At 33.8% G+C, this 14,179-nt stretch overlaps 1 protein-coding gene across 1 annotated transcript; it reads right to left on the bottom strand.

Annotated features, from left to right (window-relative positions):
* Positions 1-593: 593 nt before the first annotated feature.
* Positions 594-8,570, bottom strand: nme4 (NME/NM23 nucleoside diphosphate kinase 4). Its single transcript, XM_067371577.1, has 5 exons — positions 8,372-8,570; positions 2,856-2,986; positions 2,676-2,777; positions 2,185-2,297; positions 594-1,250 (listed from the first exon to the last, which is right to left on the bottom strand). Exons 1-5 carry the CDS (start codon positions 8,484-8,486, stop codon positions 1,130-1,132), a joined length of 582 nt encoding a protein of 193 aa, XP_067227678.1. The 5' UTR covers positions 8,487-8,570; the 3' UTR covers positions 594-1,129.
* Between the last annotated feature and the right edge of the window lie 5,609 nt (positions 8,571-14,179).

The following is a 14,179-nucleotide window of genomic DNA, read 5'->3' as shown; positions in this document are numbered from 1 at the left end:
AGGAGGAGGAAACAATGGAGTTTGAGACTCACTGTATGTCATTTCCATGTACTGAAATCTTGTTATTCAACTATGCCGAGGTAAATTCAATTTTAAATTCTAGGGCACCTTTAATACTTCTCACCATTTATTCCGAGGTAATGACCGATTATTTTCCATATATCCATTTTCTTTAAAGTATCCTTGAAAAGGGGGGTTCACACTAACAAAACAATGATGCTTCATTGAAAATGTCGCAGTATTCTACGGCCACAAAACTATACATTCCCGATGAAATGGGTAACCTTTCAGAGGTGAGAATGCTGATTTGTATATAAATGTATAACTCAATATGCAATATCCAGAATTATCACAACTAAATAGTGCATCAATAGTGTAATAGTGTAAAATCATCTGCTAGTGTCTATTGCAGATATAGATATTCATACATGTGAATAACTAGGTTGTAGATGCAACATGCTTTAACATAGAAACAAACACTCATGAGGCATCTATGTATATATGTCTATGTTGAGAACTGCTGGTTTAGTACCATATTGATCATGCTCTGGTGTAATATGTAAATATACTCACAAACAAACCATTTATAAGTTACAACAAGTATTTATTAGATGTACCTTCTTCATGTTAAATTAACAGTCTATAAATAATTATTTGATGAATTTCCTCCAGAGTGAAGGGACTGGGTTTGGATGACAAACATCTGCTAAAAGGCAAGTCATTTTTTTTTTATTGAAAAAGCATTAAATTATATTGCTTACAGAAGTTAGTTAAAGCACCATGTGTGTGATCACAGCAATTAAAAATGTAACAAAAATAGCTTTTTTAGAAACAATTATGAACTATTAAAACGGTCTGTTTTGACTAGTACTTGTGCAAAAATAAGTCAATTTTAAAATATTCAAGGCCACCTTTTGTAAACATTTTCTCCAAAAGGTTTTTTAACCATTTTAAAAATATTTATAATATATAACATTTCAATTTATTTACATTCAACCATTTGAAAATGCTAACACATCATTCGTGCACTTACAGTCAAAAACTGCATAAAATCAGCATTTATGTGCTATTGAGGAAATCGACCTGAAATCGTCCCAGACAAGTTAATTGAACACGTCGTCGGCCGCTCTTAAATGTGGTAAATGTTTTTGTGATCGCATCCCTCCCAGTCGATGAGCTCTGAGCGATGAAACCACAGCGAGATCTCCCGCTCCGCTCCTTCCACTGAATCAGAGGCATGGACCACATTTCTGAATGAATTCAACAGTCATGAAAGTCAGTTCATCCATGCCACTCATAAACATGTAATAACAGCTGAGAACACTTTACATTAGGCTCCCATTAGTTATTGCATTAAGTAGCATTAACTAACAATGAACAATAAATTTTTTACAGCATTATTTATTCATCTTTGTTACACATAACAAATTTGCATAATGCAAGCCTATGGTCTTCATTGACTGCACTGCCAATCGGAGCAGAGTAGACCAATCACAACAGATTGGACCATGAATACTATGAATTTGGACATACTACTCAGCTCACATGCTGTTTTTCATGTACTATATATACTGGAAGTAGGCATATTCGGACACAGTGTGATTCTTCAGACTCTTTGAGAAATAAGGTGATGCTGCAATGAGAAAATTTAAGTGTTCTGACCATGGATGCATGTAAACCTATTGTAGGAGACATCCAAAACAAAATCAGGAACCTTTATAATAGTATAATAGGACTCTTTAATAATGTGTTAGCAAATGTTTAACATTAATAGATGCTTTAGTAGTATTTTTGATTTGTTAGTTCATGTTAATTAATATAGTTAAGTAATGTCAACAAATGGAAACTTATTGTAAAGTGTTACTAGATCTTTTTCTTGACTCATTTTTTAATGTTACTGCCAAAAAACGTAAAAACCCGAATCAACTTTTTTTTTAATATAATTTCTGAGATGATAATCAGATGCAACTCAGCCAATTGAACAACATGAAATGTGTTGAGCTTATGTGGCAACAATATAATATACTACTGTTTGAATATATCTATTTTTAATTGGTATTTTTTTTAATTATTCTTTTTGTATTTGTGTATTTTTTCTTTAAACAAAATGGGGAGAAAAAATCATTATTGAACAAAATGTTAAAAAGAATACGCAGTATGCAGTGCACTAGTGTATATAAGTACCTGCTGATGTGAACGCTGAAATCCCCTCTAATAGTTCCAGGTGCGGCTTCAGCGGGGTCAGTGTCTCCCACCAGCATCCGGGATGACCTCACTACATTATGCCCCTCCCACACCTGAAAACAAACCAATGATAACTCGTCAGTCTCTATGACAGTATGTGACTCGTGTGTAATGGTCTGAATAACACAGTATGCAATGCTAACCATTTCAAACAGTAGTATGCTACCTTTTCTTCATTGCATTGCATGTTCAATGAAGCGAGTGCCATCTAGTTATAATTTTAAATGTTATTTTGCATTATGAATCAATTTTTGTGCTAAAATTACTTTTGGATGTTCATTAATCACAGTGGAAATCGAAGTGAATTACACACTGTGTTCTGGTTGGATGAATTTTGTCAAATGCATTAGGTTTTGCACTCTAATTTGCATACTGCAGAAATAGTATAAGTAATATAGTAGTGTGATATTCATAATAGGTCGTTACACTACCATGGCGACTACGGGGCCAGAGGTCATGTAGTAAAGCAGGCTGGAGTAGAAGGGTTTCTTCTGCAGCGAGACGTAATGCTGAGCTAAAAGCTTGTCAGAAGCCTGAAAAATACACAGACACATGATGCACAAACACGTCACACACACTCATGAACGTCTCTCACTGTGTGAATCACTCACCTGCAGCATCTTCAGACCCACCAATCGGAATCCTCGCTGCTCAAAACGCTTGATGACATCGCCAATCAGACGCCTCTGAACGCCGTCAGGCTTCACAGCGACCAAAGTCCGTTCTTTAATGCCCGAGAAATCTGAAGCAGGTCAAAAACAGCTCAATATATTTATGTTTTCATGGCCACTACACATTATTTTGTTTTTCAGATTAATGATAAATGTGTTAAAAAGTAAACAGCGCCATCTACTGTACAAGAGTGAAATGTACACAAAAGAGCATCACTTTTAAACAACATTTCGAGGTGAAGAGGAGGAGGTTGACATTTTAGATTAAAGTTTAGGCCTACATGTGATGTGCACGGATAAATCCTTTATAATAAACACCGCAACATGTCAATTTTGATTTCATTATGACTAAAATGATGCACTTCTTTTGTCATTTTGATCGTATTTACATGTAAATTTCTCAATTTCACCATTTGTATGGGCAAATTTAAAACTTGGACTTTAATATTTATAATAATTATAATATCTGGATGTCTTTGTGTTAAGTTCATAATAGCAAAGCATTTATTGTTTTAAACATTTTTTGTAAATGTAATGTTTATTCACTACACTTGCTTTGGATATTTTGTTAACTAATTTAAATCAGAATGTCAATGAATTTTACACTTTTTGGTGGCCACTGTAATTTAAAAAAATCTGAATGACAGACTTAAGTGCTAAAATACTCAAAACATTTATTATTTATTTTCATTTACTTGTTTAAAGTATGCGTGATAAAGTAGAGATCTTATAAATTTGAAAACATGTTTTTCTGAAAGTAACAGCTTCCTGCCATTAAAGGATTAGTTAACTTTCAAATAAAATTTTCCTGATAATTTACTCACCCCCATGTCATCCAAGATGTTCATGTCTTTCTTTCTTCAGTTGAAAAGAAATGAAGGTCGATCGGTCGGATCGGTCATTTTAGAAAAAAAATTAAATGTATATGCTTTATATAAACATTGTGTTTATAAAGCATATACATTTGTATTTTTGTAGAAAATGACAGATCGTTTCGCTAGATAAGACCCTTATTCCTCGTCTGGTATTGTTTAAAGCCCTTTTAAGCTGCAATGAAACTGTTATTTTGACCTTCAACTGTTTGGAGTCCATTATAAGTCCACTTTAACACTAGAAGTCCCAGAGATTTGTAACCCTCCTTTAGCCAAGTGGATGCTAACTGGCTAGTCTTTTGGCTATCATTAGCATCAATTCATGTGTAAATATGGTCATTACCTGAGCAATCTGCAGGGGGGTTGGGGGTGTGTGTGTGAATGGTTGCTGGTGGCTTGTTTGTATGTGTGGGGGAGGGAGGGCTGCTAAAAGCAGAGAACTTGATTGACCATGGGCCGGTTTCAGAAAGGAGGTTAAGTGAAAACTCTGAGCATGTTAACCCTGAAATGAGGGAGTGCAAGTGATGTTTAAAAAGTTAACTCACTCATTCACACTGAAAAAATGCTTTTCATACTAAGTATTTTTTTCCGATTTTTTCCGATTTCCGATTTCAAGTAAATTTAAAAAAAAAAACTTAAATCAAGATGGATTTTCTATATGAGAAAATTATATATGATATTTAGTCTTGTTTCCTGGGGGGGATCTAAATTAAGTGCATTTTACTTAAGTAAAATGATCAATATCTGCCAGTGTGGTAATAAAAATAATCTTAATGCAAACGGAAAGTGTTGGAGTGTCTACCCAGGTGAAAAAAAGTGCAGTAAAATACACTTTATTTTAGTACACTTTTACACTTCCATAATGTACAGTGCTCTATTTCCGTGCACTTATTTTGTACTTAATATACTAAAAGCTCTTCTTTAGTACTTCTTAAGATAATCTTAAGAACATCTAAGTGTACTCAACTGTGCTATTTTGAGACACCATGAATTTGAACTAAAATGTGCTTTTAACATACTATCTCTGTATAGAAAAATGTATTTAGTTACCACCTGTAGTACACTTGAACCCATCTTTCAAACACTTTTAAAAATGGACTTATGATGTATTTCAAATATAAGATTAATATACAGCTATGGAAAAAATTAAGAGACCACTTAACATTGATTTCTGAACTTGGAGTGATCTCTTAATTTTTTCCATAGCTGTATAATGAATATATACAAAATGTATTTATAATATATTGCCAGGCAGTGCCAGGATTGTGAGTGATTGCTGGAATGTACTCACTCACTTTTTAATATTATTTGTAAATATGTGTACAAATGGTTGGTTTCTTTATTTTATTTTGTACTATTTTTATCAATAGATCTCAGCAACAAAGGAAAAAAAACATGTGTGTTGATTTCTCCCTAAGATGGCAAAGTGAAACACAAGTTTCCTTGAAGTGGCTCAGCATGGCCCCACATTGTTTACATAACAAAAGCAACTGTTCACAGCTGATTAAGGATATTAGCCTAAAGCCTTCCAGCCATTCGGCTGTCCTGCGGGTTTTATAGGTAGAAAAGCCAAATGGCTGCTCTCTGGGACTTCTAGTGTTAAGGAGAAAAATCCTGGAATGTTTTCATCAAAAACCTTAATTTCTTTTCGACTGAAGAAAGAAAGACATGAACATCTTGGATGACATGGGAGTGAGTAAATTATCAGGGAATTTTTTTTGAAAGTGAACTAATCCTTTAAAACCATTAAGTCTCTCAATATCAGTCATTTAGCAGCATGTTATATATTCATTGCAGGAACAGAGTGATATTTCATCTGATATCATCAGGCAAATGCAGACCAACGGTCTATGTCACCTGACCGTCTCTTTCAGGAATACTAACAGCCTCAATTTAAATGAAAACCTCCTGCAAACGTGACAGGCACGTGATCGCTTATAGTTGTTCCTTGCAGCTTGATCAAATTAAGGTTGTTACATACACTCTCTCATGTGCTCTCAGTTTGACCCTGTTATAGGCTGCCAACATGCATTCAATACGACACTCTGATTGGCCTTCAGACTGACCAATCACACGCACTGTGAGGAGGAGGGAGTGTGAGGTCACCACAGTTAGTAGTGTCTACATAACCGGCCCTTACTGAACAAGTACTGTAGCTGTACCGTAGTACAGTGATGTATACAATAATAAAACCGTGGTACTACTATATGTAGTAATTAAATATAATATTATATACCATATTTACATGCAGTATTGTTTCAGTTTTATTTTTATTTTAGTGCTTCAGTTTATTTTTATATTGCCAAGGCAACATTTCTTAATTTTCATGTAGTTTAACTTTTTTAAACTAATATTTTATTTTTAATTAAATGTTTTAGTGTTTGAATTTGAAATGTTTCGATTAAATTTTAGTTTAATGATAATAACCTGTTTACATGTGCATGATATAAATGTAAAATGCTGGTTTTCAGTTGATGGAGTTTCAGGTTTGAGATGTATTTATGTGTAGTTTGTGTCTATGATTTCAGTTTCAGCGTGTGATACAGAAAACCCCTGCAATTTTGACCTGTGCTACTAAATCTATTAAGTGTGAGACAATAACTTACACAAGCTCCTAATGTAGTCAGCACTCACCCACGTGAGCACACAATAACACAATTAACCAATCACTGATCGCGTGAGGACAGCGCGCTAGAGATGGGAATTCCGGCTCTTTTTAGGGAACCGGATCATTTGACTCAGGAATAAGAGCCGACTCTTTCACCTTCCAAAACAACTCTTCATTAAGTACCACTTCTGGCTTTTTAAACTTAAAGTAGGCAATGTAATTATATTAAGCCTTACATTTTACATTATGTTTAATAATAAAAAAATACATATAATGTAAACGCATCAAACACTATTACACGTGTATTGAACATTTTAGTATATTGAACTATCCAAAACCATTCCAAGCAAATCATACTTAAAACAGAATAACAAATAAGGTTGTTAGACCCTGCTCGATGTATTTTTTACCTTACAAATTCTATATTTTGCCTTTATGCTGTCTATGATATTAAAATGCATCCGAATACTACTTCATTTGCGTGTTACTCTTGTTTTCTGACCCGATATTAAAGGATTAGTTCACTTTCAAATAAAAATTTCCTGATAATTTACTCACCCCTATGTCATCCAAGATGTTCATGTCTTTCTTTCTTCAGTCGAAAAGAAATGAAGGTTTTTGATGAAAACATTCCAGGATTTTTCTCCTTCTAGTGGACTTCAATGGAGCCCAAACAGTTGAAGGTCAAAATTACAGTTTCAGTGCAGCTTTAAGGGGCTTTAAATGATGCCAGACGAGGAATAAGGGTCTTATCTAGAGAAACCATCACTCATTTTCTAAAAAATAAATAAAAATATTATACATTTTAACCATAAATGCTCATCTTGAACTAGTTCTCTTCTTCTTCTCTATTTGAATTTCAGCAGTGTAGACGCTGCTAAGTGTATTACTGCCCTCCACAGGTCAAAGTTTGAACTAATTATTATATACTTGCACTTGCACATATTGTACATGACAATTTAGTTCAAACTTTGACCTGATGAGGGCAGTAATACACTTAGCAGCGTCTACACTGCTGAAATTCAAATAGAGAAGAAGAGAACTAGTTCAAGATGAGCATTTATGGTTAAAATGTATAATATTTTTATTTATTTTTTAGAAAATGAGTGATGGTTTCTATAAGACCCTTATTTCTCTGGGATCATGTAGAATGCTTTGAAGCTGCACTGAAACTGTAATTTTGACCTTCAACTGTTTGGAGTTCATTGAAGTCCACTATATGGAGAAAAATCCTGGAATGTTTTCATCAAAAACCTTCATTTCTTTTCGACTGAAGAACAAGACATGAACATCTTGGATGGCATGGGGGTGAGTAAATTATCAGGAAATTTTAATTTGAAAGTGAACTAATCCTTTAAGGATGATCTCTTTGCCATATTGCTCAACCACACGCACTCATGCAGTGAAGTGGTTTGAAGGAAAACGGCTCTGGACGGGAACCGACTCCCTCACTGTTCAGTGAAACAAATGAGTGAAACAAACAGAGCACACACATTGTTATACAGTGGATAAAAAAATGATTTAAAAAAAAAAAAAAAAAGATTTCATATTTTTGTAAGCTGTAACAAAATAGTATTGATGCCAGATGGTGATACCATGGTAGCTTTTAGGCATATAAAGTATAGAGTATAGCATGATATTGAACGTTACAATATTCATAAAATGGACGGTACGTCAAGGTATTTCAAGTAACGTTAACTGAAAGGTTTTCAAACAACTTAACAAAAAGTACAAAGTGATAGCAACGATATCAAATTGAATACAACTGTACTGAAATTCATTTATCGTTACCATGGTATTGGGGTACTAACATTGTATACGTTCAAAAATCACCGTAGTCCATATTTTTACTAGTTTAGTGCAGCATTACTATAGTCCATATCCATAAATATGGTATTTTCAATGGTAAACGTCCAATAACATGGTACTGAAAAACTTAAAAACAGTTTATTTTGCTCACAGAGATGTAAACAGACCTGTGTCAGTGCTGAGGCTGCGCGCGTGTCCGAGTCCCAAAGCGCGCGTGGAAGTCCGTGCGGCAGCTCGCGCTACGTGGACGCAGAGAGCAAGTCTCACGGCCATCATCTTCATTTCCAGGTCACGTCCGTCTCAAAACTTCACCGAGCAGCGCTTTTACAGCTCCAAAACCTAAGAGCGGTCCGATGCTGTAAACCCCCGGACCGTTACACATATATAGGCACGCATTCACGCACGCACGCGCGCGCGCGAGGTCATTCACCTGACAGGTCAAAGTCAAGCGGCCGGTCACAGTATATAATGTTCAGAGGAGCAGTGCGTGTTTCATAAGGAAAAGAGACCCGCAAATTACAGTGTAATTACCGCTCATCACGTGCACAAACACGACCTCTTAATTAACACCATTTCCTGTTTGGAGACCTAAAGATAAACGCATTTAGCCACATGAAAAAGACGGATAAAGAAAAACGAAACGCTTCAGGAACTGAATTAACACTTTCTTCGTTAAATTATTTTTATTCTCTATTAAGAATATTTTGTCAGATTTTATTTCAAACTTTAGGGGACATTTTGTTTCAGCAGTTTTGTCCCAAAAGTGAAGTGAGGGCGAAAGACAAACACATTAATCGATTGCTGGCAGAGAGAAAAAAACAATAAATGTTAGTCTGTGGAGAACAAACAGAGACAGAGCTGACTCTTGATCATTCAAACAGACCATTACAATCCCATTAAATGATAAAAGAAGTAGAAATGTTCGGAGTAATTTTAACCTTGATCACTGATAATGTGAGACAGACAGCAGAGAAAGGGTATTACAAATGATTAAGCTATAGTGTTATTAAGAGAATTTAACTTGACATTCAACACAACTTATAATTTTTCCTCCAGTAATCCATGAATGACGTGGTGGGATGTAAATACAGGCTACATCATCACGGACCACTAGAGGTCGCGCTTTACATGCTTTGACAAATTACAGAATTCATGGCGCTTGTGTAATTAACATGACTGTACGACCTTTTTTGTGATTAGATCTGTCGTTTTAAAAAAGTACAAGATTTATTGCATTAATACACAAAAAAGACAGAAAGAAAAGTCTTTCCTCGCCTCAACCTTCTTCCACATCAAGGTGATGTAAACAGCAACTTCATACTGGCATGAGAAGTTTAAGAGGATTCCCTGTAACACTTTAAATCATGTTAGTTAATGTTATGTTAATGTTAGTTAATTCATTAACTAGCATTAAAGAATAATGAGCAATGCATTTGTTGTTAATAATCTTTGTTAATGTTACAAAATTACTTGTTTCCCTTAAATGCATACCTCGGGTCTTTTGTGACCCGGGACGTCATTCACTACCCTCCTCCTCGTTCATTTTTTAAAGTTAGACATCAACTTTCTTGGTATTCCTCAATCAATTCATTATAAAGAATATAACAAGAAAAAAAATATAAATATAAATATAATATAAATAAAATCATAAAAGAATGCCTATTTTTGTATGCATTTTTTGTAAAAAATTGTATAGGGTCGCAAACGACCCGAGGTGTGTATGAGTGTACATATATTTTTCTGCACAACAATAATTTAATCTTAGATGACGGAATAAATGCGATTCACCTTTATTCCACAAGGTGGCAGTGTCTGATACACAATGCTGAAGTGACGACTCATTCAAACAGAAAACGAAATAATAATAACAACATGAAATGGCTCAGTGATTTACTGCAGAGAAAGTACTGAACTCAATGAAATATGACTGTAACTGTTACTGGATGGATCTGGTGAAGCTGTTAGCGATCGAAATATTGATTTTGAAGATGTTGAAAATGAAATAGTTTTGAGAATACGTTTGAGATCGCGATTGGGCTCATATTCGTTGACCAGAAACATAAAACTAGCCCATTATTTGCTGAATTTACTGGGAAATGAGCTCTGACGAGGACAGTGATGATGACATAAAACATCTGCTCAGAATGAGCTCTTTCAAACTCCAAAAGGTAACAAAATATGCTTTATTTTAATCTTCTGTAATTGTTACTCTAATTTCAGAGGAGTTTTATATTATCGCGACAGGTAGAGATCCTTCCATGTTAGATATTGATCCGGGTCGATAAAGACCCGAATATGTAAGAATGATTGGCGAAACAGTCATGCATTTAAGGGTTAAATAATGTTAGTAAAGTTATTGTATTTTATATATTGTGCACAATATATACTAGGCCTATATATATTGTATTACTGTAAAGTGTTACTGGATTTCCTGCTACAACATTTACCTCATGACATATTTGAATGATATTTTAATAACACAGGAAATATAATTATGGTATGACCAAATTACAATGAATCACCCACATCTTTTAATCATGTAAAAGTATTTTATAGGCTACAGACAACATCTTAGATACTGTATGGCTATATAAACTCATAAAATGCACTCTGTAGAGCAGTTTGTCCATTAAGGGCTATTTCAACTTGACAAATTTAGTTATTTAAACTTATGAAGTTTATTTGGAATAACTTTACAAAAAAGGAAAGTGAACTTTAAGTTGTCAATACCACAGCTCATGTTTAACCTAATTTGACTTATTTTCTTAGTTAAGCCAAACAAATAATTTTTCATGCCAGTTGTATATAATTATTTTGTTTTTTAATATTTCAGCCATGTTTCGGTTAGGTTAACTTAAGTCAGTTAACTTTTTTTCTTTTTGGCTGCTTTAACACTGTGTTCATAAACACATTTGTTGTAGTGAAGAAAACTAGAAGATGAGGTGATGCTTGCTACTTATTAATGATATGAGCATCACTGATCACATCTGAAACCTCAGCACTGATTGTTAGGGTTTAGTGTTATTAGTGTCTCTAAACTTTCTACTGATCTTGTGATTCTGCAGAGACACTGCTTGCAGTATAAAATATTTATGGACTTAAAAACTTGCATTTCATGAACTTCCCAAGATGTTTCAAGATTCACACCAGTAATGTTTTTTTTTTTTCTAGTAGACGTTTATAAACTTAAATATCTTAATCTTGGCTTAGGTAAAGCCCTGCCTGTGAAACCGCGCCTCTGTGTCTCTTATATAAAATAACCCAAATTTATATTTGAACAAACAACAAGAAGCCCATATTTGTATGAATTAACCAAACAAATATAATCCAAAACAAACAGGCCATAAGTATTAAGGGTATGAGATCTTCACACTGACATCAAGAATCAGCGTATGAAAAAATTGTGACAACCAACAAAAAGCTTAGTGCTGCAGTGCATTCTGGGTGTACCAATCAAAACTTAACCATGGCTCCCAGCATGCATTGCGGCATAAATTTTAGTAGTTTGTTTTGTCACCATTGTTGAGGTTTGTATGAAGAGTGTTGATGTCAGTGTGTCTAAATGCCCAGTTTGAAATTTCTGCACAAAAGATATTTAGGATATTTTCAGTTTTGTGTCAGTGTTAATGCACTAGTGCTCTTTCTCTCACAGCTAAACTGGTTTATTTAAAAGAAAATATTTTCATAGTCCAGTAGGGCCTCACATTTGCTGTATTTGCTTTGAAGAAGTAATTTAAATCACTGTACAACAAGCATTTGGATCTCATTAAAAAGCAGACAACTTCAGCTGATCTACTTTATCAAAGTACAAGAGTTCTTAATGAAACACTGATGTATGTGGTGTAAAAAATCACTCAAGAAAGTCAAGAACTAAACTAAAGCTAACACTTTTCACTTTAATGGTGACTTCAAACTATTTTTTCAATAAAAAAAAATCAACAAGAATAAGAGCTAAACCTCAGTTAATTCTCTGAAACAACTTGTTAAAAAAATCAAAAAGTCAAATTGGTTAGTAATAAGTGAAGCTGTAAAGCTCTTTTTGGAGTTGTTTAATCATCCTCTGCTGAGATCTTGAAAAATGTAATTTAATTGTTTGCAGCCTAAATCAGATCAATTATTATTTGCAGTAGAAATGAATGTAGTTCTCAACTGAAACATGGCTGAAACATTGGAAATAAAATAATTATTTACAATTACATGAAAGAACTATTTTAATGAATGAATTATTTTTATTTTTATTTTTATTTTTAATTAATAAAATAAACCAAATTAGTTACATGAATGTTGGTATTGAAAACTATTGAACTGTAAGTTCAAATAACTAAAGTTGGAAACACATAAACACATGAACATAACTTATAAATGTACATGTACTTATAACTTCAGCTCACCTTACTTTCATAAAGTTATTCTAAACATTTTAAGCTCAACTACCTAAATCTGTCAAGTTGAAATACTTAATATTCTAAGTAATTGAAACTTAAAGTCAGCGTATAATTAATAACTTAAAAAGTTAAGTTCACCTTACTTTCATAAAGTTAATCCAACTAAACTTTATATGTTCAAACAACATTAAAGGATTAGTTCATTTTCAATTGAAAATTAGCCTCAAGCCATCCTAGGTGTATATGACTTTCTTCTTTCTGATGAACATAATCCGGGAAATATTAATAAATATCCTGACGCATCCAAGCTTTATAATGGCAGTAAGCATTACCAAACGAGTATGAGCTGAAAAAAGTGTCTCCATCCACATCTATCCATCATAAATGTGTACTCCACACGGCTCCGTATGGGTTAATAAAGGCCTTCTGAAGCAAATCGATGCGTTTGTGTAAAAAAAAACCAAATTGATATATTTAACAAGTTGGAATCTTTGTACACTGAAGTTAAATATCCAGCTTCCACCAGACCACCTTTCATATTCAAATTACGGAAAAAACGGAACTGGCATTGCGTTTTTTTACACAAACACATCACTTCACTTCAGAAGGCCTTTATTAACCCCCCGTAGCCGTGTGGAGTATGTTTAATGGATGGATGGATGTGGATGGAGACACTTTCTTCAGCTCGTATTCATTGGTAACGCAGAGTGCCATTATAAAGCTCGGATGCGTCAGGATATTTGTTATTATTTCTCTGATTGTTTTTGTCAGAAAGAAGAAAGTCATATACACCTTGGCTTGAGGGTGAGTAAAAGCTTGGGATAATTTTCATTTGAAAGTGAACTAATCCTTTAAATATGTCAAGTTGAACATATGTAATATACAACTTAACTGTCAGTGTGAAAGGTAACATAAATCAAAAGGTTAAGTTGAGTGAATGATTTTTTTTTTTACAGTGAGTAGGCCCTGGACCTCTGATTGAGAGCTACTGATCTACATGTAGCTTCAGTCTGACACTAGAAATAATCGATCTGGATGCTGGCAGCTTTTCTGATGCTGGAAGAGATTTTGGAAACCGTAAGGAGACAGAGATGCAGGTTGTAAATAGGTTTTATTTCATCTAATGTCGTTTCAGTACAGGATATGGTGACATTTTTGAATTACAATTCTATAAAATAAAATTTTAGAATGATAGAAAAGTCATCAAAACTTTAAAAAACACAATTTGAAGAATGAGAAAAGTACAATAAAAAAAGTACAATAAATCAAAATGTTATAGTTTAGCTCCTTCAAAGAAATCACACTGGCTGTAGTTTGCAGAACTGCACACATTTCCTCAAAAATCATCATAATGTTTCACGTGAGATGATTTTAAAACAATATTGAAGTTTTTGTGTGGGCTGGGCAATTGCTTATCTGAGCTATTCGGTAATCTGTTTATAAATAATAATACAACATTTAATTTTGTAAAGAAAGAAATGCATACTTATATGAAAGAATATGAAAGAAATACATAATACATAAACTAATTTCAAACATTTAAGGAAATGCCCTCAGAGCAAAAGGCATTTAAGATCATAAGAAAGAATT

This window comes from Chanodichthys erythropterus, chromosome 3, assembly GCF_024489055.1.
Source record: "Chanodichthys erythropterus isolate Z2021 chromosome 3, ASM2448905v1, whole genome shotgun sequence".
Lineage (NCBI taxonomy): Eukaryota > Metazoa > Chordata > Actinopteri > Cypriniformes > Xenocyprididae > Chanodichthys > Chanodichthys erythropterus.
The sequence above is the reverse complement of the archived record's forward strand: the minus strand, read 5'-3'. Positions and strand labels throughout refer to the sequence as shown.

Coding starts and splice junctions, on each gene's coding strand:
- nme4 (XM_067371577.1), bottom strand. CDS start 8,486: ATGAAGATGATGGCCGTGAGACTTGCTCTCTGCGTCCACGTAGCGCGA. Junction 2,778..2,855: donor TGGGTCTGAAGATGCTGCAG/GTGAGTGATTCA, acceptor TGTATTTTTCAG/GCTTCTGACAAGCTTTTAGC. Junction 2,298..2,675: donor CTGGCCCCGTAGTCGCCATG/GTAGTGTAACGA, acceptor GTTTGTTTTCAG/GTGTGGGAGGGGCATAATGT.